The sequence below is a fragment of the Psammomys obesus genome, unplaced genomic scaffold, assembly GCF_907164565.1.
Source record: "Psammomys obesus unplaced genomic scaffold, mPsaObe1.curated_primary_1811, whole genome shotgun sequence".
NCBI classification, from domain to species: Eukaryota; Metazoa; Chordata; class Mammalia; order Rodentia; family Muridae; genus Psammomys; species Psammomys obesus.
The window spans coordinates 12,000,214-12,025,487 of NW_026596134.1; the positions used below are offsets into that span (position 1 = coordinate 12,000,214).

At 47.5% G+C, this 25,274-nt stretch overlaps 1 protein-coding gene across 4 annotated transcripts in view; it reads left to right on the forward strand.

The window, feature by feature from the left end:
* Foxn3 (forkhead box N3) overlaps positions 1-25,274 on the forward strand; it is a 350,908-nt gene that overhangs the window by 152,657 nt on the left and 172,977 nt on the right. For 3 of the 4 annotated variants that reach the window (XM_055592711.1, XM_055592713.1, XM_055592714.1), the window contains exon 3: positions 19,732-20,288. In XM_055592711.1, the coding sequence (XP_055448686.1) occupies positions 19,746-20,288 (543 nt within the window). In that variant the 5' untranslated portion in view covers positions 19,732-19,745. Of the gene's footprint in view, positions 1-15,818; positions 16,039-19,731; positions 20,289-25,274 lie in introns of those variants that run through there. The other variant, XM_055592712.1, reaches the window with a different exon arrangement.

Sequence of the window (25,274 nt, forward strand, 5' to 3'; positions counted from 1 at the left end):
AGTGAGCGCGAGCCATGCTGTGTGTGCTCTGCGATTCCTTGGACGGTGTCCTTGAGGACTTGCTGTCCATTGTTTTGACTGCTGTTGTTCTGAAGCACTGAATGTCGTCAGGCAAAATCGACATGGCTTGTGGCTCACCCCTGGGAAACCAGGAGCAGGGCGGTATTTAGACAGTCTGTGGACAAGCCAGGTTTCTCACCAGTAATGAGAGCAGCGTAATGTGCCTGTCAGAAGCACTGCCAGGAGGGACGGAATGTGAGGCTCACTCTCAGGGTCGTGTTTTGTCCACACCCTTCTGCGCAGGAGCAGAGTCGGAGCCTTGGAGTTCCTGATTCTCCAGCAGGACTCTTTCAGACTTTTCCATTTCTTTGGTTGGAACTGGATTTTTGCATTGGGATATTAGATTTTTCAAAACCTTACACCACGGGCCAACAAGAGAGCTCATCTGGTAAAGACGCTTGCTGCCAACTGCCGTGACCTGAGTTTGATCAAGGGGACCCACATGGTAGAAGAGAATTAACTCACGCACATTATCCTCTGACTTCCACACATGTTCTCATACGAAAATACACATGTATACCTGAAGTAATAAATATAAAGAGAACCGGGCGTGGTGGCACAGGCCTGCAAGCCCAGCACTCTGGGAGGCAGAGGCAGGCAGATCTCTGTGAGTTCCAGGCCAGCCTGGTCTATAAAATGAGTCCAGGACAGCCAAATGCTGTCTTAAAAAAAAAAAAAAACAAAAAATAAAAAATAAAACTAAATAAATTTAATTAAAGAAAACCAATTATTTATAAGAATGCAAAACTTAAGAACAATAAAATTCTAATATCATAGCCCACATGTAAGGGACAGGACTTTTAATATATAATTTATATATAATTTCAATATGAAATTGTAACACTCTAAGAAGCTGTGCGTGTATGTGTGTGAGTATGTGTATGTGCGTGTGTAAGTGAATGTGTGTGTATGTTTGTATGTGTGTGTGTCTGTCTGTCTGTCTGTCTGCCTGCACACAGCTTTAATCCCAGCACTGATGAGGAAGAGGAAGAGGCAGGTGGATCTTTGTGAGTTCAAGGCCAGCTTGATCTACTGGTCTACTTAATGAGTTTCAGGACAGCCAGAGTTACATAGTGAGACCGTGTCTCAAAATCAAAACAAAACAAAACAACCTCCCCCAAAAAACAAAAAAACCTCAAAATAAATAAATAAATAAATAAATAAATAAATAAATAAATAAATAAAATTTTTTTTCCTAAGAAGTAAAATTGACCAAAAACAAAAGAAAAGAGACCCAAAAGCAACTCCCAGGATTCTGGTGGAGAGACCTTAAAAGTTAGTAGTTCTTGATAGGTCCAGAAATGTGAATAAAAAACTATGACAAACACAGATCGATGTTCATAGGTGACAATGGCCTTTGCCATCAATGTAATATTGCAGGACAGCCCTTTCTCTACATGAAACAAAGATTGTGTTTTGCATCTCAGGCACAGAAACAGTGGACAAAGCTTTCATTTAGTTCGTGCAAGAAACTGAAAATGTGAAAGATTTTCCTTAGATGGAGATAGGGTACAGCCAGGGCCTAGAGTGAAGTGTAAGCTTGTGTCTGCCTCTGCTTCATTCATCCCCCGGGGAGCCAGCACTCTCCAGTTTAACTTTTCTGCTTTCACTTTTCATTAGTTAGGGCCTCCATCTGCTGGTATATGAATATGAGTCTTTCCTGTGGCTCTTTTTCAAAGAATTCAAAACAGTTTTAAAAATACATAATGTTCAGAGATCTGACCAAGCTCTAATGTTAAGTACTTGTTTGGGGGACTTAAAAATAAATCTATCAAACAGATTTTCAACTCTTGCAGTGTCTGGAAAATGATAGTTGGATAAACAAAAAGGAAAAGGGGGACCACTTAGCTGCCATCATCATGCTTTTAGTAGCAATAGTAGCAGCAAACAGTTTGGTTTGTAAAAACAGAAGAGCGACAATTCTCTATTTAATGTTAAACAGGAAACTGAAAGCAATCTGCACCGCGGTGCGTTTTCAGGGAACCTGCTATTTATCAGGGCTGGAAAAAGCCAGCAGACATTTCTTCTATTTGCTTAAGATGATAATGTCTTCGTGAAAATCTTAACCCGAACCTGACCGCTGGAAGTAGGGTCCGTAGTGCCGGCAGGTTTTGAGGCAAACCGGTTCGCTGCAGCACCAAAGGTAATTTCGAAGCAAATTGCAGAGCTCTCCAAGAGTGGAGCAGGCACTCAGGGTTTCCCTTTGTATGGGGCTGTCACTTACCCAACATGTGCGTATGAATATTCTTTCTAAAGACCTGGGCTTCATTTTAAGGTCAGCCTTCAATTTCTAGAGAATATAATTTGCTGTTATTTTTAGGGCTTTCATGATTGCTCATAATAACTAATGAAAAAAAAAAAAAACCGGCAGAGAAATAAATGTGTAACAGCTGTGTCTGCTTAACTTGATTAAAGGCAGAAAAAAAAAAAGTAAATAGAAGACTAATGTGACAATAGACAACGAGGACAAGTGTCCCTGTCATTGTGAGAAGTCTCACAGACGTAACTTGCCGCGCGTTGGAAGGCCGGCCGGCTCTGTGTTTAAAGTTTACTTTACTGTTTGTCTTGAGTGGGATCAGTGTTGTAGTGAATAATTTATAGCCAGCATGAATGAGCTCATTAGTCACCTTTTCAGACTTTAAATGAGTTTTGTGGTTGTCATTACTCGAGCCTTCTGTTCAGCCGCCGAGCAAAATGACAGCTTGGCAGTTGGCTGCCTTGTCGTAGGGGGCCGCCTGTTCCCCTTCAGGTCTGTGCTGGCTTTTGTGTTTCATTGAAACCTTGCTTTCCTTGCCTAGTGCTGGGCCAGGGACTCTCACATTTCAGAGACTTCTATGCTTGAAGGCTCAAAGAGACTTTTTGGGGAAATTAAAAAAAAAAATGTTTTAGTGGTATCTGCCAGTGAAATGGATGAAAGTCTCTCTCTCTCTCTCTCTCTCTCTCTCTCTCTCACTGTGTGTGCTTCCTCAGCAACTACTGCGTAGTATTCCCTTTGTGTTTGGCGCGATAGTTGAGTTTTTCAAGAGCAGAGTAAACTGGGGAGTGTTTTGAAGCAGCTGAGTTGGGCTCTCGCCTCGCAGACACATTTTAGGTGAGTGTTAGGGTTGCAGTTTGGGGAGAGAGGCGTGTGTATTGTTCCAATTCTGAATATGAAAACGGTCTTTTAATTGATAAAGAACCCTGGGCCACAGCGGAACTGCTGGGTTAGATTAGGAAGGCCTGTATTGTTCCTACAGAGGGGTGGACCAGAAGGCCTTTGGAAATCCCAGCCAAAGAGCTGAGGAGATAGATCTATCAGTCAGGAAGCGCTTAAAAGCATGAAGACCTGAGTTTGGGTCTCCGGCACTGGTCTAAAAAGTTGGGCGTGACAACACACACCTGTAAGCCCAGTGCTGGGGCGGCAGAGGCGGCTGGAACCCTAGAGCTCATTGCCCTGCCAGCCTGACCTGGTTAGCTCCAGGAATCAGTAAAGAGACCTTATCCTGAAGAATAAGGCGCAGAGTGACCTGACGTTGGCTTCTAACACCTCCCCTATGAGGGGGGCTGGGGCAGGAGGATCAGCAATGACCACAACTTCTTCCCCAGCATACACTGACAAGAGAAAGTGAACATCCAGGACTCTTTTTTTTTCCTGTGCCATTGGCAATATGGCTGCAAGGTTGGTGTATATGCAAGCCTAGCCTGGGTATGCCCAAGGTTTTGAGTCAAATGCCAGAGGTCCATCTATCTTGCCTTTGAATGTGGCCTGAGCAGCCTCCATGAGCTCTGATGTTCTCCCCCTCCCAACCTGGTACTCCGCCCTGACTTCAGAACACCGTGACACGCGCAGCTTGGTCTGTGGGTGGCCCCTGTCAGTCAAGTACCTAGATCCCTGTTCTGAACACCTGCTGACAGTTGCTCTGAGCACGGGGCATTAGAGGCCACTGTGAGTGGTGAGGGCAGCACCACTTCCGGAATCCATATTGTCAGGTACTTTTCCCAGTTCTATGTGAGGCACACGGGGAAGGCACTCCCTGTTCCTCTTTGGAAGGAATGCCAACTTAGAAAGGGTGCCTGGTCGTCTGGAGGCCAGATCTTTGACACCAGTCACAGGCACGTGGCTGAGTACGGAGGTCTGAGGTGCTGTTGAACGGACCCACAGACACAGCAAGCAGTCTGGTTTCTTTCTTCCCGGCCTCTATCTGCTGAGAGGAGCTGCACACACACTGTCGTGCCTCCATGTTTATGGGCACCTTTCGCTCACACTGAGTCACAAAATTAAAGGCACGGGGAAGGCTGCAGAGTGGCTCCGTGTAGAATACTTGCCTAGCGTCCATCAGACTCTGAGCGCAAATTCCAGCACCAGAAAAAGAAAACAGTCTTAACAGGCATACATGCACTAGCTAAGAAGAGGGCTCATTCAGAATGACTTGAATTTTATCCTCCAACACCCCACATCCACACTCTCTGCCCCTTTAAAGCCAGTGTGGTGGCACCTGCTCGCAGTCCCAGTGTTGGGGTGGCGGAGACGGGAAGATCCCTGGGGCTTGGTGGCCAGTCCAGCCGACTTGGCAAGATATGGAGAGACCCTGTTTTAAGGAACAGACTGTCATTTGGCCTCCACATGTGTGTGTACACAGGTTCAAGACACACAGACAGACAGAGACACACACAGACACAGACAGACAGGCAGTCTGGGGACACACACACAGAGGCACAAGAGATCCTATTTTGAGAGGCAGCAGGGGGTTCAAAACAGAAAAGCATTAGTGGTCTTCACCACCCAGCAGAGATGGCAGATTCGGGTGTTGGAGCAATCTGAGGAAGGAACTGGTACAGCAGAGAAATAACAGTTGGAAACATTTTAAGCTATGTGCCAATTCCCAGGAATTTCAGTAGTCTCGTGTTTTCTGCCTTCCTTTAGAGAAAGTGTGGTAGACAGAAGAATTGCTTTCTCTTGGCCCATCTTGGTGGTGGCCACTGAAACCATGTGCTCACCTTAGTAACGGTGCCCAGGAAAGCCTGAGGAGGGAGGGTCCATGAGGCTGCTTGTCCTGGTAGAGTTGAAGATGAGAGGATTGAGAGACGGACGTAGTGGAGTTTACTGTTGGCAAATGAAGGAATTGAAATTTCTGAGTACACTGTACCACAAATTATGCCTGTCTGTCAGGCATATAGTCTGTTTGACGTTTGGTGTCTGGTTTATTTACTTTAAAATTATTTCTTTAATGTATATGTGTGTTTTGTTTGTTTGCTTGTGGGATTTTGTTGTTGTTGCTGTTGTTTGTTTTTCGAGACAATGTTTCTCTCTTTGTCTACATTGCCCTGGCTGTCTTGAAACTTCTGCAGACCAGGCTGGCCTCAAACCCAGAGATCTGCCTGCCTCTGCTTCCCGAGCTGCTGGGATTAAAGGCGTGCACCAACACTGCCAAGCAATATGTGTGTATGTTTGGGCATATGTATTTGCTCTGTGCGCAGACAGGTTCTTACAGATGCCAGAAGTGGACACTGGATTTCCTGGAACTAGAGTGACAGACAGTTGTGAGCCACCCTGGGTTCTGGGAAGTAAATCCCAATCCTCTGTGAGAGCATCCGTGACTCTTAACCACTGAGACATCTCTCCTGTCGCTGGCTGATGTGTGTGTGTGTGTGTGTGTGTGTGTGTGTGTGTGTGTGTGTGTGTGGTAAAGGAACCATCCTGTCTCAAATGTCATTCAGCAGGTCAACGATCTCTTTGTTTTCATTTTGTAACTACTGCCTTCTCTGATTAGAAGATCCCTTATTATTCTTCCTTTGTGTCCTTTTTCTCTCTTGTGTCCTTATAGCTTCCATTCTTCATACCCACTCCCCCTAGGAAGGTTCCTAAGAACAAGCCAGATGCTCTGAGTTTCTCTGAAGTATCTCTGATTCCTCTGAATTCTGAGGTCTGTATTGGTCTCCACATATCACTTATGAGCTGTGTGACCTTGATTAGGTGAACAAACCTCTCTGGGACGGGTTCTTCATTTGGAAAATGAAATCATATAGCTGCTTATATGATTGATGTGAGACTGAAAATATTATTATTTTTGCTAAGTCTTTGTGCTTAGCAAAAGTCCCTGTTTTTAGTCCCTGGTCTATTTAAAATACAACTAAAAAGGAAGAAAGCTTTACTTGGCTTATAGTTGGGTGGTTTCAGTTCATAGTTGCTACCTGGAACAGAGCAGAGCTTCTCACATTATGACAGCCAGGAAATAGAAAGAGACAGGAAAGAGGAAAGAGATAAGACACTCCTCAAAGGCACACTTCCCAGTGGGTGTGTCCCAATTCCTAAAGTTTCCACCACCTACCCCCCAAAACAGTGTCACCAGCTAGGACTGTACTTCCACACATGAGTCTAGGGGCACATTTCCTGTACCAAAGATACCAATCTTAGGATACTGTCTGGCGCTCCATAAGCCTTTGTGGAAGACAGTCAGTTCTCATTAGTAGAGTCCCTACTTGTGGCTTTGCCTGCTTGTCAAAATGTGTTTGTAACCCCTAAATTAAAAGTTGGGTGTACTCATGATCATTCTCAGATCCGTGGAGAGCAGCAAACAGCCTGAGTTGCCAGGTGTGCCTGTCCCAAGCTGACGATGAACGCCGTGGCATTCAAAACAGTGTCCTTTTTGTGGTCAGGCTAGTTATCACTACACTGTGTACAAGAGTTTTTGTACTTGTGTAACTTTGGTTGGTGATCTTGCTGTTTAAAATGGTGCCCAAGAGGGGTTAGAGTGCTGTGTGGAGAACTTGAGGGCAAGCTGGCCGTGATGTGCCTGTCTTACCGAGAAACGTGCCGACTAGGCTCCTTTTAGATATGCCTTGTGGAGTCCTCAGCTTGGAGCTTGGTGCTAATCAACCCGTAGCTGGTTAATATCACGGTTTCTTCTGGGAACACAACTAAGCCCATGAGTTGATGGAAATATCGTGACCACTGCTTTGCAGGCACCTGACCACTGTTCCTAGAAACAATGATTAAGTGTTTGTGGCACTTTGTACTGTAAGACTTGGGGTCTCACAGCTCAGGAGTTCAAGATCGCGCCCTTCCCAGAAACTCCCCCAGACCAAGACTCGTTGCAAAAGCAAGAGGTTTATTAACCGTTGCGCAATGGGGTCACCCCTGCCAGTCAGCAAAGAGTGGCACTGGGAGACAAAGGCCTTTAGGTTTTTAAAAGAAAAATTGCGGGAAATTTGAAGTTGCAGTTTTGGCAATTTAGGATTGGATGAGGAAGCTATAAAGTAAGACAATTGGTTAGTCTTAGGTGCTTGGCCAGTCCTGCCAAGTGTGGATGCAGCTGCAATTGAAGGTGGGGGTGGTTAGCTCATCCTTGAAGACTGGGGCTGCAGACTTTTGGCTGGAGGTCAGGGGCTACACAGAAGGGTTGGTTGCTAAGAAACACTATCTCGAAGACAAGGGTCTGGTCCTTCTTTTTGCTGAGTGAAGGTCATTGCTTGCTCGCTTTTTTTTTTTTTTTTTTTTTTTTTTTTTCTATCTGTCCTCACAGATAGGGTCACATTTCTTCATTCTCTGGAAAGGTACTAAGAGGCTTTAGCTTAACCTGAACCTAAAACACAAAACTATAGGCTTTAAAAGACATACAGGTTACAAAGTTAGTCTAACCCTTTTAATACATCATGACATCCACAAAGAGAATGAACAGTAGGAAAGAGTGGTCCAGATGTTCAAGATCGGCAGTCTCCTGCAGGGCAAGCTCTCAGCTGTAGGCAGTGTCCCTGGGGAGGTCAGGAGAAGCCTGCCCGACTCCTTTGCTGTGCTTCAGTTCATTCAGAGCTTCCTAGTTTTGGGGGACAGGGAGGAGTAACACTTCTCACCTCTTGTAACAGTAACAACAACAACAAAATTATAAACAAATAATGTTGCCCTTCTCCGCAAATGCACAAGTGTTTGGAATTCTTGTATCTTCCAAGAGAAAGTTTGTTACTCAAAAGCTTAAAGTTTTCTCTTTCTTCTCAGAGGGCACACTTTCTATCTCTGAATGGAGGGTTTATAATATGTAGCAATTCCATTGGCGCCTAGTGCTAACCTTTTAAATTACCTCCCCCCCCCCATTGAAATCCTTTTAATTTTGTGGGAAGCTTTGCCGACATATTTACACCCCTCAATCTTAACATTATGAACTATTTATAAATTGTTTTACATAGTCCGTGAGAATGTGACACTGACTCAGAAATGGGAAAGCCTTTAAAATGCTTTTAAAGCTATCAGAAACATGAAAGTACCAGGGAGCAAAGGGGACACGGGACCGGGTTAGCTTATGGTTTAATAATATGTCTCAGGCCTCCTATTCCTACAATTTCCGCATTTTCATGATTTCAGTCCCCGAAAACACTTTCAGATGCACCGTGGGGGCCTTCGGTTCCCTCTGCTGGTGCTTGCACTTGAGACCTTCTGACATAAATGCCGCCTGCACTTCCCTGAGTTCGGCAGGTGTGACTCCTGCTCTTTTGGAATCTCCTGCTTCAGGGATCTGGAAGTCTGGTGGAATGGAAGTACCCAGGGTAACATCCCTGTCAGTTGGCAATCTAGGATCAATGGCAGGGCTCAGTGAATAATTTTTAATTTTTTTTTCTAAGGCAGACCCATCTTAAAGTTCCATAAGGCCACCTTCCCATCAACACCCACACCCGTTTTTGCTTTTAAGTGTGGGTCAGTCTGACAGATGAAATGAGATAGCACAGTGGCTGTAATGTACATTTCTGTGACTTCACTGAGGTTGAGCCTCTTCATGGGGATGTTATCATTTGTGTGTGTGTGTGTGTGTATGTGTGAATAGGCCCCTTTGGCTAAGATAAGTTTTGGTTTTTTCTTTGTAAGTTATGTGAGAGTTGCAGATTAGATACCTTGAGCCAGGTATACTGGAACATACCTGTAATCCCAGTCTTTGGGAAACTGAGGCAGAAGGATGTTGAATCTTAGGCCAGTCTGGGCTACATGCCAAACCTGCTGTTAAAGTATGCCCACACATGTGCTTATAGAATTATTACCTCCCTCCCTCCTCTTGTTACAGAAGTTCATGTAGCCTCAACCTCCCTAGGCTGTCAAGAATCACCTTTAACCTCCGATCTTTCTGCCTCCACCCCTAGAGGGCTGGAATTATAGGTATGTACCAGCACACCCAGTTTCCTCTTTTTATATATATAGCAAATATTTACACTTTTTTTTCATTTACCATCCCTGCTATGGCACAGAAATTCTAAATTGTTATGCAAATATGCCAGCGTGCAAACAAAATCTTTCTTTTTGAGTTATTTACATAGCCAGAATCCTGCACTACCCACCTGGTTGCACTACGCCTTCCTTACAAGTATTAATCCATTTCATCATTATCACAACTCGGTGAAAGGCTGCTACAGGTTGGATGCTGGATGTCCCCTGAAGGCTCATGTGTTAAAGCTTGGTCTCTAGGGTGGAGTCATTGGGAAGTGGTGGAGCCTAGTGGGAGGTCTCTGGGTCATCGAAGGCATGCCTCTGAGAGGACTGAGGGGCCTGTGACCTTCCGTTTTCTCTCGAGCTTCCAGTCATAAGGTGGTAACTCTGTCCCAGCACATACAACAAAGGCCCAAAGCAATATGACCACTGATGGATAGGAGCCCCCAAAAGTATGAGCCAAAGAAGGAAAATTTTCTCTTTATAAGCTAATAATAGTGACCCAAAGCTGGCTGATGTAATTAGTTATTATTAGTATTTCTCCTTTAAAATTTATTATTATGTGTATGGATTATGTTATTATTCGGTGTGTGCATGTGTGTGTGTGTGTGTGAGAGAGAGAGAGAGAGAGAGAGAGAGAGAGAGAGAGAGAGAGAGGTGGTCAGAGGACAATACCTAGTTCTTTTCTGCCACTGTGTGTACCAAGGATCTAATCGGGGTTGATGTGCTTACTTGGCAAGCCTTTTCGACAGAAGCCATCTTGTCAAACCCCCTCCCCCCCCCCCCCCCGCCCTTCTTTTTTGAGATAAGGAAACTAGATGGAGGGAAAGAAGTTATGTTCCTTGCCTGGGGTGATCTAGCTGGTAAGTCCTAGCATGTGTGTGTTTGGCTGCACTGTTCTGGTCTTGGCATTAGGCTTGGTATGTCTGTGTATTTATGGTTGCTTCATATATGCTTGCCGGTGAGCTTGGGAGACGGCTCAGCAGTTAGGAGCACTGGCTGCTCTGGAGAACACAGGTTTGGTTCCCAGATGGCAGCTCCTAACCACCTGTACCTCCAGCGCTAGGGGATCCAAGGCTTTCAAGTCCTTCATTCAGCAACGGGCATGGAATCAATAGGTATTTAAAGCTAATCCTGTTGATTGAATGAGTTGCCTGACCCTGGCTTCTGGGCTGTCCAGTTTACCATTTTGTTTATGGTTACGGAGGAGCTGAGGTATTTTAGACTTCCATTTTGCCTCTAGCAGGTGACTTCATAGGCTCAGGGTTGGCAGAGGAACCTGAACTAATGAATTCCACTCCACCCATCACCTGTACTTTCCCTTACCTCTCACCCCTCCCTCTCTCCTCGAGTCAGCATCTTTGCCTACTCCCTGCTGAAGAAATACCAAGACGCCTTTCCCAGGCTCCACCCTTGAGGGCCTGCCTGGTAAACACAGAAGGGAATGCACAGGTTGACAATGGTGACCAAGCTTCCCACCTCACTTAGGACCTTCCAGGCCTTCCAGTGGAGGTTCTCTTTCTTTCCTACAGAAGGAAAAAAGTGAGTTTTGGTTTTATGTTTGATTTTTGGTAGTCATGAATAGCTTGCTCATGTGTTATGGCCAAGCCATGACTAAGGGATCATCTTTGCCTGTACCTTGTCCTCCTCCTGTTGGTCTTTTGGTGACTTTTATACATCTCCCCCAATACTCCCAGTCTGACTGATTCTTCTGAAATGCAGTGGCTCTTAAAGTGTGGTTCTCAGGCCTGCAGTATTTTCTAGGGGTGCAAAATCCCAGGTCTAGCCTAGGCCTCTGGAGCCAGAGATGATGGGTGTGGGGAAGCAGTTGGCAGCATTTAAATCAGCCCTCTAGGTAATTCCGATACACGCTTAAGTAACCGAAGCCTCTGGCAGAAAGCTCAGAACTCTACAATGGAAATGCAAGCATCAAAGAAGCACTTATCAAAAAAGAACTTGTTTTCAGAGGAAACTGCTAACAGTATTCTCCCTCCCATTAAAAAAAAAAAAAAGATTTATTCATTTTATGCACGAGTTCTCTTGTGTGTGTGTTTGAGTGTATGCATACACATGTGTACATGTGTCCATGGAAATCAGAAGAGGGCATTGGATCCCCTGCAACTGGAGTTACAGGCAGTTGTGAGCTGCTTGATGAGGTGCTAGGACCTGAGCCTGAGTCCTTTGCAAGGGCAGCAAGCACTCTTCACTGCTGAACCACTTCTCCAGCCCTCAACACATTTTTACAAGATTGTCTTTATTCCCTTTGCTTGTTTTTGGTGCTGGGGATAGAGTTCAGGCTATATGCATGTCAAAAAGTGCTGCAACCCTGAGCTACGACGCTCTCGGCTCCTGCCCTGCCTTTCCTGTGAGTGGGGACAATTTCTGAGCTGTTTGACCAGCTTTTGGTTTTCTGTTTTCCTCTTCCCTCTCCAGAAATTCATGTTGTATACAATATCCTGTTTGTCTTTTGAATCCCATTTCTCTGATAATGCAACTTCTGGATTGTAAACTACCTAGCCATTTCCCTTGCTCTGAGAACAGAGTATGAAGGAACCACTCACACTGGTAATCCATGAGTTTTGTTATAATGCTTCCACAACTATTTACAAATATATAAGCCCTGTGGAAAGAAGACTTTGGCCCTCTGGAACCTAATACAATGCTCAGTAAATATTTGTTCAACAAACAAGGGCATTATGAATATAGTCAAGCCATATTCGATAAATTTGTTTGCACTCTCCTGCCTGATATAGAGGCTGTCAAGCACAATCATTCCATAGGGGCTTTCTAGGTGAATACCCTGGGCCCCACCTAAGGATATTGGGAGTGGCTTCTCCTCACTCGTAAGGAGTGGCTTCTCCTCACTCATAAGGAGTGGCTTCTCAGGTGGCTCTTGAGGACTTCCCCAGACAGACAACTCAGGTCTAGGGCACCCCTTCTCCATCTTGGCAGTTTGAACTCCCAACTTTATTTATTAGATCTCTTTACAAATTTATCCACCCTCCTTTTCCCAAGCCTGTTGTATCAGATAGTTTACTACATGTTTTGCCTCTCCTGTGGGTTGAGCACATGACTTAGTTAGATTTTTTTTTTTCTCCCCGGGTAACAGAAGACTTGAGACAGTCTGCAGGTGGTGGATGCTAAATGCAGAAGGCTTCAAGAACTGTTCACTTTGTAGCCGCACGTGGCCATGAGCAAGCCGACCTGCAGGAAGGAAGAGTGGAGTAGTATACTAGAGAGAAGCAGGAAATACCTTGTTGGGGAGGGAGGGAAAAGAACCAGAAACTGCATGCTGGCTCCCCCAGGTCTGCGCGGTCAGCTGCCCTGCCTGCTCTGGGCTTCCTTCTTGTATGTTCTTTTGTATAAGATTCAATTGCAGTTACCCTGGACCAGAGGGCCGTCTTTCCCGGCCTGCCTCAGATCTTTGCGCCTACAGCAAGGGCTGCCTTGTATCTGCTCAGTTGTCCCTGATTTGAGGAGTTATCATTCATTAAAAACCATGAAGGAGGACCTGAGGCCCACACCGACTGGGCTGGCTGTCCCAGAACACAGATCTTTTGGTACACCAGCCCATGTGCAGATGGGGTACAGAGGGATCCTAGCAAGTCCCCAATGGAAAAATAAATGTTGCTGGTCAGTGGTGGCACAAGGCTTTAACCCCAGCACTTTTTAAAACATTTATTTATTTATTATGTATACAATGTGTTTGCATGTACACCTGTACACTAGAAGAGGGCACCAGATCTCATTATAGATGGTTGTGAGCCATTATGTGGTTGCTGGGAATTGAACTCATGACCTCTGGAAGAGCAACCAATGCTCTTAACCTCTGAGCCATCTCTCCAGCCCCCCAGGTTGATTTCTGAGTTCAAGGACAGCCTGGTCTACAGAGCGAGTAGGGACAGCCAGGGCTACCTAGAGAAACCTTGTCTGAAAAAACAACAACAGCAACAAACAAAATGAAATAATAATAATAATAATAATAATAATAATAATAATAAATAAAAAAGAAAGAAACACAAAAGAAATGTTTTCCAAAGTGAATTCTAGGTCTGAGATTGTATCCTGCTGTCAAATAGCTATATAAAACGATTGTTTAAATTATTTGGGCTGCTTGAGATTTTTTGGCACCCAAGATATAAGAGTATATTTGGAAAACTGAGCATGAGGCTATTTCTAAAGGAATTTGGCCCTTGCATGCTAAAGTCAAGGATACAATTCCCAGAGCCAGGGATCTGCAGCAGCACAGTTGGAAGACAGCACATCCAAACTTTCTGGCTTACAGCAGGGGTCTGGTTGGGCCCATTTTAGATCAGTAGGCAGGGAGACCTGTGGACCTTCCACTGATGTAGTCTACCTACCTTATCTGCCTACTACTTTCTCTCTAGGATAACACCACCTGACATCTCTTGGCACATCTGTAATGGAAAAGGGAAATTAAGAGATCAAGTCATCCTCAATGAATCTGTTGTGCCTTTTTGTCTCCCTCCTGAAGTTGAGGATGTCAGTGCAATCATCCTGTGGGTTTTAATTTTTTATTTTATATTATTTATTTTTTAATAAATACAGCTGAGACCCCACCTAAGGCTATCAGGACTTAGGAGTGTCTTTCCAGATGTTTCGCATGGGCTTCTCCAGACAGGCAACTCAGGTTTGTGAAGGTAAGAAACCGAAAACCCTCAGAGGGAAAGGAAGGAAAAGGCAAGCTCATTAAAGGCAGGTTCCTTCCCTCGCTGTGCTCCACCCTCCGCTGGTGGCTTCTTAGAACCTAAACTAGTTACGTTTGTTCAATTTTTGTTCATTTGGCATGACCAGCTCACACACTAGGAGGCTAACAGTTTGACACCATATTTTAAGAATGAAATAGTTCAGGCATAATCACCCTTGGGTTCACATCCCTTTTGAATACGGGAAGAAGAACCTAGGAGAAAATGGCCCGAGCTATCTTGTGAGAGGGGTTGGGAGGACTAGCAGCTCTGATGGGTGGGCCTGAAGAGTCCAGCTTCTCTAAGGTCACTTCTGACCTGATTCCTGAGCTCGGGGATTAAACTCTGTCAAGTGACCTGCTGCCGGAGGAGTGGGACCTGCTCTAACTTAGCCACAGGTGACTGACCTTTTCTTGTCCTGGTTTTTCTTACCAGCACTGGCCCTAAGAATCACTGGTGTGAGACTCCAGAGATGATCTAATGTGTCTGCCACTGGGTACCTTCTGCTTAGTCACCTCATACGCTCAGTGACATGGGAGGTGGGGCTCATGACCTCAGGCTACCTTGGGCTTCTCCGAGCCTCCTGGACGCTGGGAAGTAGGGACAACTCCAGTGAGTCTGAATTGCTGGAGATGGCCGCCACGACCTACCCGATCCTGAAGTTTTGTTAAGTGGGGGATTGAATCTCAGATTGGTTGGGGTTTTCTTATTGTTTTGAAGCAAACTTCTCAGAAGCACGCGGTGTTTCTCTTACCTTTCTCCACCGCACCCGAGGGTGGGGTGTGTGTGTGTCGGGGGGGTCTGGCTAGGTTAAAAGTTACTGGCCAGCTGGAGGAGTTTTCAACCCAGTTCACAGATCACTCTTCATAGCTGTCCACGGTTGAGGTGGGCGTGGGAGGATGGCTTTGGGCTTCTCTTTGTAGAACCTGCTGGCTTAGCTACCTGGGAGTGGTGAGCCATCCTATTTTATTTATGTCACCAGCAGGGTGTCCTGTTGGGCTCTGCTTTCATCCTCTCCGAAGGCAGCCGGCTGGTGTGCCTTCAGCAGTGGGTGGCCGCTCTCTGGACGCGCCGGTAGACTTCCCAGTCTACCCAAGCGGTCACCCCATTCCTGGGGGGGTCTGCAAATTATCACTTTAGTTTACGAAACTCAGAACGGTGAAGGACGGGGGGAGACTAGCTTTCCTCCCGGTTGTGGAAGTCTGATGGGAGCCCCTTAGCGCAGCGCACCGGGGAGAACCCACTGGCGTTGCATTTGGGGTCCACCTCCCCCTCAGTCGTGGCGGCCATCCTCCCGACCTCCGCGGCGAAGGCTGGGGATCGGTTTTTTCCGTCCCCAAGAGGCAAGAGGCGCCTGGCGGAGGACCGGACCCGCCTCGGGAGTGCTGCGGTAGTAGTAATAGTTGGAGAGAAGTGAATCTTCTCTGCTCACCCTCGGAAGCTTCGCTTGCGTCGTAATTCTTTTTATTTTTACTTTCGAGCCTTGTAAGGCAGGCGGCTGGGGGAAAGGCGCTGCGGCGACACGTTGCCAGCTGCGCAGCACCGCCCGTGTGGCCTGAAGCAGGGGAGGGGGCCGGCCAAGCGCCACCTGCCCGGCTCCCCTCGCTCCCCGGGCGCCGCACCGGAGCCCCGGGGACCCAGCCTGGCCGGAGGGCCTCCCCGCGGGCGGGCGCCGCGGCCCGGGGTCGCCCGGCCCACGTTTTCCGTCTCTCCCGCTCCCTCCGCCCCTCCCTCCCCGCTCTTCCCCTCCTCCTGCCTGGTCATGTGTCGCCTTTTTTTTTTTTTTTTTTTGTTTGCAGTGGAAACAATTTCTCGCGGCTCGGCGCGCCCCGGCCCCGACGCGCCGTAGCGGAGGCGAGCGGGGAGGCGGGACGGGGCGTGGAGAGCGGCGGGGCCGGCGGGAGGACGCGGCGCCCGCGGACGCTCGCCCGGGGCCCATGCCGCGCCGCTCCCCGCACCCCTGCCGTCCGCGTCCGCGGCCGCCCCCAGCCGCCCGCCCAGGGCTCGAGCGTCCGCTTCGGGGCCCCGAGCGATGCCCGCTGGGCGCCCGAGAAACTTTGTCGGCTGCTCGGGAGGCAGCGGCGGCCCCGCGCCGCGCTCGGCCAGGTAAGTCCGCGCCCGCGCCCCGCCCGCGCCCCCCACCCTCCCCGGCCGGGGTCCGCGTCCGAGAGCCGTCGCGGCGGCACGAGGACGAGGCTGCACCCGGGGTGGGGTGCGGGGAGCCCAGTCCTGAGCCCTGAAGTTGCCCGCCCAGGACTTTCCTGCCCCGACGTGCTGGCTGCTCTGCGTGCCTCGGTTTCCCCCAAAGACTCCGAGAGCGACGGAGTTGGTATTGTCTGCGGAGCAGGCATCCCCGGAAACTCGGGTCGGCCGGAGGGTGCAGAGCAACTCCAGACCCCAGGACCGCGGACGGGCGCCTAACAAAGATCCCCTCCCTAACTGAGCACGCTCGGCTCCGGCCGCGAGCATCCCGAGACCCTCGGGGCCCCGTTCCGCACCCCGACTCTCTGCAAGCCTCGCTGGGCCCCGCGGGAGCAGGGTGGGGGATAGTGGGCGCTTATTGATTTGTTTTTAGGCTCGCCACGCCGCGGCCAATAAAAGGTTTATGACATCTGACCAGCAGTGAAGGTATGCGGGCTCCCAATTGCCCTGTGTACGCGGAGAAGAGCAGTTTTCCCGTTGCCTGGCAACGCGGCTGACTGACGCAGGGCACGGCCAATCGCTGTCCCGGTTGGTCCCCTTGAAATGTTTTTGACAAGTACAGTAAAAGGGAGTGGAGCGCGTGCGTGCGTGCGCGCGCAAGGAGGGGGAGGTTCCCGGTCCCCCAAAGTCGAGACTGCCCAGCTTTGGCTGAGGAAGATTTCTCAACTTTTTAAAAAGTTCTCCACCGACATCTGTTCAGACCTGGGCCGTAATGGCGTTGTCAGTTATTGGGAGACGGTCTGCTTTTAGACAAAAAGTAAGCTTTCCTGCTCCATTTTCTTCGATGAAAGAGTGATAAAACACAGGAAGTCATTGAGAGAGAGGAAAAAAAAAAAAGGAAAACAAAAGGAGGGTGTGTGAGGCGTAACTAATAACTTAAAAATTGTAAGGCGGTCACTGCTGTATAACTGCTCAAAGCAACGCAGTTTAAAAGCAGGTTAAAAATGTTTGCCTGGCCTCAGGTTCACAAACTTCCCTCCACCCCTCTAAAAATAAGACGAAGGGAAAAGAGATTTGGAAAATTTTGTAGTTAGGATATAATAATGGAAAACTCAGCGGTGGTTTCTGGGAATCGCTTGTTTTGTTGTGCCATAGAAAGTAGAGTGGTGAGGAGCCGTCCGTGCTGTTATGAAGCGCGGGATTTATAGGGAATGAATGCAGTGGATGGAGAGTTTGGGGAAACAGACAATTCCAGGGGCTAGGAACTCCCCCCCCCCCAGACCTCTGTTTCCTGGCACAGACACTTAACATTTTTTCTTATAGGATCACAGTGCTGACAGTGTTTTTTGAAAACAAAAGAAAACATGGAGAATAGCATGTTAGTTCCTTTGGGAAGCTACTGACAAATAAGCAAATTAAAAAGAGAGAGAGAGAGAGAGCAGTATGTTGTCATAGCAACAGTGCAATTAAATTACTTTACTGTCAGCCATGATATAATTTTCCTGTTTGGAAGCTCAGGAGACATAAAACTTTCATTTGGGGCTAAAGTTGACTTCAGCCGGCTGGGTAGTTCTCTTTTGTGTGGCCATGCTGGCAATTAGAACCCTTTCTAGGGGAATCTTAGGAAACTTTGAGACAAGTTGGCCTTGATTTCTTCGTAAGGAAGTTAAAAGCTGTATCAGGCTGGATTCAATAGCATCTCCAAACCTGAAGATATGAGCTACTATTTTTCTATAATATGCATGATTTATTATGTAGATTTAGCTCCCTTTTCTTTGACAGAGAGAAATATTTCCCTGGATGAACTGAATTTATCTGGACTGCCCTGCCCGGCTTGGGCTGTGATGCCCAGTGGAGATTTTCTCCTCCTAGAGATGACATCTCGTATACTTCAGAGACGAGCCTCTGGCACCTCTGCCCCGCTGGTGGGAAAGCGCTGCAGCATGCTGGCACCGTGCCTGGCTGTTTGGTGCTCTGCATCATGCTTTCTAGAATCCAGTTCTAGAACTTCCTGCGCTGAAACAGTGGTCATTTTAGATGCTGTATTAATGGGTATTTAGAGGCTTGGGACGACCATTTGTTTGCCTTTTATGTGTTCATTCTTCTCTAGGTACATTGCTTTAACTCTCCGTGGAGCCAAAAATGAGATGCTTTTTAAACTAAGCACACAGTTTTAGCTCTGCACACAGCTAGTGAAAGACCCATTGTCCCCTTTATCGTGTGTGCCAGGGCGTTGTGTTTGTAGGGGTGGCTTTATTTGTAAAATTGACATCTTGTATTTTCTAGTCAGATACTGTTTTATGCTCTGTTCTAGGTCATTGATAAGAGTGAGGACGCTTTTGTTGGAGGGAGAGAATCTGCTACAGTTTCTGTTGAATTTGCTTTCCTGTTCTGATGTTTCCAGTTGCTCCCTCAGCTTTATTTTCTTCGTTTGTTCTAGTCCCAGTTAAGGGCTTATTTTCATTCCCATTTGTTTTTCCAGTGCCTGGGGTTACATGCTTTTCTCTCTCTCCGTGTGATGTCCTTCAAGTGAATGTACTCCCTCAAGTTGTAGTCTGCAGAATTCCTTGTCCTGGTTTACACTTGTAAAATGTGATTAAAGTTGTAATTTTTTCTTAATGATTTCTGTGGGACAAAATAAAACCAAACAGTCAAATCATTGGCCGCTGGTGAACAGTTTTACTTCCAGGACCCTTATGAGGCTCTTCTTATGGGATTGAAAGTGACTCTCCTCGCCTTCCCTCCCATCTCTATTATTTTTCCTTACATTGAAAAAACCCACATTTATTTGTTATATGTATCTGTCCGTGTGTACATATGTCTATACATATGTGTGTGTTTATGTATATATGGGGGTGCATGTTTGCCACCGTGCACATATGGAGGTCAGAGGACAAATTGCTGGAGTGATTCTATCTTTGCAGCATGTAGGTCTGGGGATCAAACTCAGGTCATCAGGTTCAACCGCAATTGCCTTTCCCTGCTAAGTCATCTTATTAGCATTCTCTCTCTCTCTCTCTCTTTCTCTCTCTCTTTCCTGAGACTGGATTTCATGTAGCCCAGCTTGGCCTTGAACTCTCACTCATCCCGCCATACCCTTCCAAATGCTGGAATTAGCAGGTGTGCTGGGATTAAAGTGGAGTGAGTACCTTCAGAGCTGGCATTTTCTTTTCTTTTGTGAGGAAGATAGACAATGAGATGAGTAATTTTCCGTTATACTTACTTTGTTGTGCGCATCCTGCATCTTTAACGAAATTTGTGTGTTAGGGGGATGTGCATGTGTCCTAGAGAGTGAGAGCCAAGTAGTACTGAGTTCTCTTCTGCTCATCGGGAACCTTGCAGACCCAGGGAGGAGCCACCGTGAAACTGCTTGTTCCTTTTATGATGTATTTGTACATGAAAGGTGCCACATATATTTTCAGTTTGGTTCCATTTAAGGCCCGTCGGGTCCCCGTGCTGCCGACGTCCTGGGCTCATTTTTCTTCACGGTGTAGCTGTGTGGTCGGCTTGTGTGGCTCCCATGCAGAAGGCCTGCGATGCCGCCACCCACCGTGTAGCTGAGAGCCCAGAGAGGAGGGGAGAGCGTTAGGAGGGGACCGGGCTGCTTTCTGTCCTGAGTTGGTCTAGCTCATCATCTCTCTGCTCTGTCCTTCCCAGGAGCCTTCACGTAAATGGGTCCAGTCATGCCTGCCAGTAAGAAGCCCGAGAGCTCAGGAATCAGTGTGTCTAGTGGACTGAGTCAGCGTTACCGGGGCAGTGGCCTGTCCAAGGCCTTCCAGGAAGACGATGGCCTTGACTTCCCTCTGCCTGAGACCAGATTAGAAGAGGGGACCATGGAAGATGAGGAGCTGACCAACCTGAACTGGCTGCATGAGAGCAAGAACTTGCTGAAGAGCTTCGGGGAGTCGGTCCTCAGGAGCGTCAGTCCCGTCCAGGACCTGGACGACGGCGCCCCGCCATCCCCTGCTCGCTCGGACATGCCCTACGATGCCAGGCAGAACCCCAACTGCAAGCCCCCCTACTCCTTTAGCTGCCTCATATTTATGGCCATTGAGGACTCTCCAACCAAGCGCCTGCCGGTGAAGGATATCTACAACTGGATCTTAGAACATTTCCCGTATTTCGCTAATGCGCCTACTGGGTGGAAGAACTCAGTGAGACATAATCTGTCCCTGAATAAGTGTTTCAAGAAAGTGGACAAAGAGAGGAGTCAGGTAAGTTGCGTGTGTCTCCCGGAACTGGATTGTTGTTGTTTTAACTTAAAAATCTTCAACATTAAATGTACGGTCACCATGCTGAGGAAGCTATGAATGGATACATTAACACAATCAGTAGTTGTAGGAAAACTCCCTTTTCCTGCAGTGTGTTGGTTATGCATTCTTTGCGCAGTCGGGGGTGGGCTCTTGAGTGGTGCCCTGATATGATCTCACATAATCACACACTTGAGGTTCGCCAATCCGATGTTTTCGCCTCTTCCTACCGTGTGGTTGGATCAGTTTGGTTTTAAAATTCTGAGATCTATGTGTCGTCACATAATGTATTAACAGAGGGGTTTATGTATAAGGAAGATCGCCACCAAGGACTAGAGAAAAATGACAGTTTCTTCCTGAATATTGGGAAAAGGCAACTTCAGGCTTCGGGGAGAAATGGGAGGTGATGCACTTTTGGAAGACACCTGAATATACTTATTCCAGTTGCAATCAGAGACTCTCGGTACCTGTGATTTTTTGTGAAATCTGCTAGCATGAAGTACTGGTTTGGGTTAAGTTTCCCAAGATTGGCCTTTAAGTGCAGGTGCCTTCAGAGGCCAGAGGTGTCTGAAGTTCTTCAGCCTGGATTTACAGGTGGTTGTGAACCATCCACCGTGGGTGCCGGGAACTGCACTTGGGTGTGCTGCGGGGACCGGGGCTACACTTAACTGCTGAGCTGTCGGCAGCTGGTCTGATGACGTCAGGAGTGTGCTCCTGGGTATTTTCATGAGCCTTCTCTTCTGGCTCCTCAGCTCTGTGTGTAAGTGTGGGGATCAGGGTGTGCCTCTTACCTAGTGAAGTCTGTTATCCTTGGCCGCTCAGTCTCTCCCTTTTCTCAGGGCAAGCATCTGGGAACCACTCCACTGCTCCATGCTTTAAGATCATTCTAAAAACTTAGAAACTGCTCTCCTTCAAAGAATCAGGCTGTGGCATTAAACACTTCCTCGTATAGGTCACTTCTTGAGGCAAGAGAGGGGAAGCCTGAGCACGCAATTCTAGGCTTAGAATGTGGTCAAGAAAGTGCTCCTCAGGCCCCCAGAGCCGCGTGCCACTGATGGAATAGTGAACAGGGGCTTTAGCTCCCTGTCACTCTTTCCGCAAGTTACAGCATGCCCGAGTCTCCATGTCTGACATAACACCGCCGCACATAAAAGTAATTTAGCTGGTGCGCGTTCTGAAATGTTAAACAGGAGCCGCTCCAAGAGTGCAGTGTGACTTGCAAAGATTATTTATTCATAGTCCTGCCTTGCTACCAAGCACTGACTGCTTGGTGACTGTCAGCGCTTGCCAGGAGGGTCTACTCATCCCTCTGTACCACCTCACACTGGATTCTGGGAGTCACATGTTTTTTCTTTCCAGGGGTGTTGGCTGTCAGTCTGGGCAAACACGGATACCTGTTGACAAGGGAGTGTTTCGCAGGACTTGAGATTGTTAATTTTTTCTGAATTGTTGAATTCTGGCTTCCTAGCCCAGGCGCTGACCTGTATTGACATGTTTCTGATCAAATGCCAGTCAGTTTCATGGCTGGAAGTTTGTTCCCAGCGGTTTGATGCTGTTAGAACAAAGCTACAGTTGTGAGGGTTTTCTTTTTTTTTTTTCTCCTCTTTTTTTCTCTTTCCTTGGGTGAACCAGAGGCCTCTGGTTCAAGTGTCAGGCACACTCAGCACTGCCAGGCTTGGCCTGTTCACTGGGGGTTTTCTCCTGGATTTGCTGAGTAAATGCTGATACATTGCCCAGTGAGAGTCCCCTGGGCCCTGTAGGTACCCTTGTTTTCTTCCTAGGGAGTAGGCTCAGCCGCAACACAGATGTCTAAAACACACCCAAATGTTGGTGAGAATCACCCGATGTAGGCGAGAATGGACACCTGGCATATTATATGCACCCAGTTAGCCATGCCACCTTCTTCTGTTTGTTTTGTTTTTGAAACTGGAGAACACAGTTTTAAGCTTGGCATTAGCAGTGGGAATGTGGAATCCTGTGTGATCCTTGTCCCCGAGGGCTTGGAACACAGACCCTGATGGACAACTGTTTGGCTGGGCCCCTGGAACAGGAAGGAACCAGTGAGATTGTGTGGCCGTCACCTAAGGCACTTCACAGGGGTACCATCTCGCAGTGTCCCTCCTTGGAGATTCACTTCTGACATGGGCTGGGAAAGCTGATAGTCAAGAGGTTTCCAGGTGCCTAGGTGTTACAGCTAAGATTCTTGAACCAGGGAGAGGCCTTTCATTTTTTATTTGTTTGTTTTTATTTTGAGGCAGGGTTTCAAGTAGTCTAGGCTGGCCTTGAACTTGATATTTAGCTGTGGGTGACCTTGAACTCCTGATCCTCCAAGTGGTAGGATTGCAGGCATGAGCTTTGTTTTTTTGTTTGTTTTGTTTTTTGTTTTTTCCCCCTCAGTGCTCAGATTTCATCAAGAACCTTTTCTCAGAATAAGTCAAGAGAAAAGAGCTTTGCTTCTGTTTTCTCTCTCAAAGTGCTTCAAAAGGACAGGTTAATATGTTGTTGTTGTTTAATCGTGGACGTTTTCAGCTAGCAGAAGTGGATCACCCCATGATCCATGTCTAGAGTTTGTGTTTAATAAGAATTGTCTGGTTTCATTCACTTTTTTTCCCCCTTGCTGTTGTTACTGCTGAAGTACTTTGAAGAAAATTTAGATTGTGAGTCATTTTATTTCAACATACTTTAGAGTGTAGGAGAATAATCCATAATTCATGATAGAACCCAATGCTGGTACGTCTGTCCAGTCCTCATTCCCCCATTCCAGTCTCACAACTACCTCCCCGCCACACACCTCAAAGTTAAAAAGTCTTCATTTAAGGCAGGTATTCAATTACCCAAGGTTGACTGATGTTTGAATTAGGACCCCAACATGCTTTATGTGGTTGTGACATCTCTGCCTCCTGAGTGCTGGGGTTAAAGGGTTGCACCACCATCCCTGACTCTCTTAAAGACACCAACCCTTGGGTCTTCAGCAAGCCTTACATCCTGGGGTCCTTGAATTTGTCTCCACCCCCTGGAGGGGAAGTGAGCCCGGGATTGTCTGCTGACTTTAGGCCCTCTTCCCTGGGAACCCGTGTGTGGAGGAAACAGCGTACAAAGTGTGTTTGTTATATCCAAGGCCGACTGCTTTGAATACAGTTTTGGCCTGTAGAGGTGGCTGCGTGGCTTAGCCAAACCAGGACTGGGTTGGGGGCAGGACTGGGATTCTGGTGTCAGCGCTTGGCAGGACCTGGCCATCTTGGAAGTGGCTTAGGGCTCAGTGCTGTTTAACCGTGGGGTCCTCAGTGCCCGAGGCGCTGTTGACCCGCTGCCTGAATTTAGTGGGTACATGCCAAGTGCTAACGAATGCCGTGTTTGTCTAGGGAGAGGTTCTTGAGATTTTGTTTGCTTAGTTCTTTGGATTGTTTGTTTGTTTTCCTTTTCTCTATCTCTTCTCTCTCTTTTCTTAGATTGAACATACTGAGCAAGGTCATCATCATCACAGCGGCTTGGCTGTGTTATACCCAGAGGGAATGGTCGTGCCATAGCACATGAGATTACAGTCCAGATTAGTTCAGGGGGTGCGGCGTGAAGAGCCACTGCAGGTAAACAGAGGCATAGTCAGTGCTGCTTGTGCTCTGGGTGGAGCAGATTCTGTCTTTCCCAGTAGTAGATGCAGCGGCTCCACTTTGCACTCAGCATATGGCCTCTTGACTGTTGGCCCTCAGGCTATGTCCTAGACCTCTTGCCTTCCAAGACCCCTCTCTGCATTGGGGCTGGGCCTAACCAGATCTCCTGCCTATGTAGGAAGCACTCATACACATTCTCCCTGCCTCCATGATCATTCTGTCCTCCTGGTGCCTCCTGGTGGATGTCATTCTTTTTGTTTTCATTTTGTTGTTGCTGATGTTTTGTTTTTTGAGACAGGGTTTCTCTGTGTAACCCTGGCTGTCCTGGAACTCACTCTGTAAACCAGGCTGGCCTTGAGCTCCGCTCCGCTTGCCTCTGCCTCCTGAGTGCTGAGATTAAAGGCCTGCATCACCATGAGTAACACTTATGATGGTTTCCCTTATGCATAGTGACTTCTTATTCCTTTCTTTTGGAACCCCAGAGGGTGCTTGTTTCCTGTGACACTGGTCAGTGTATCTGTTTAACTGATGACCCATTTGGAAGAGGGCCTTTCCTCCCCTCCCCTCCTCTCCTTTTCTCTCCCCTCTCCTCTTCTTCTTCCCCCTCCCCTCTTCTCCTTCCCTCTCCCCTTTCCTCCTCTTCCCACCCCTCTCCTCCCCCCTCCTCAGTGCTCTTCAGAAGACAGCACAGCCTGGCCTTGCTGCATTAGGAAGGTTCACTGGAATATGCAGAAATGTGGTGAGGTGTGGAAGATGCTTCTGGGGCCAGTGACACCCATCAGTGCCTGTGAGGGGCTGCTGTTACCTGTCTCCTGTCAGCTGGAGATCCTGGCATGTGAATGCACTGTTTTTTGCTCCCTGGTCCATGAGTTCTCTACTGAATTCAGAGTGAGATCTAGAGGATAGGCAGGATTTATTGCAGAGTAAAGTGGGGTGCCTTCAGGAGTTGAAAGTGGACAGTGATCGAAGGTATCATCACGTGGGGTGAGAGTGGACAATGGCCAGAGAGACCATTGTGCTGACTAAATGGGCGATAGTGCAGTTTTGGAAGGTACTTGAATGTGTGTGGGTGTCTCTTATTTTCTAGCCCTGGCTGCCAAAAAACTCAGAGAGCCACCTGCCTCTGCCTACAGTGAAAGGTGTGTCCCACCACATCTGGCTATATTGCTATTAATTGTGTGTGTGTGTAGTGTGTGCATGTGAGTGCAGACGTCAGAGGACACTGAGGTATCTGATTTCCACAGCTGGAACTACAGGCAGCTGTGAGCTGTGGGGATGCTGAGAACTGACATCTCCGCAAGAGCAGTGCTTGTTCTCTGGAGCCATCTCTCCAGGCCACATT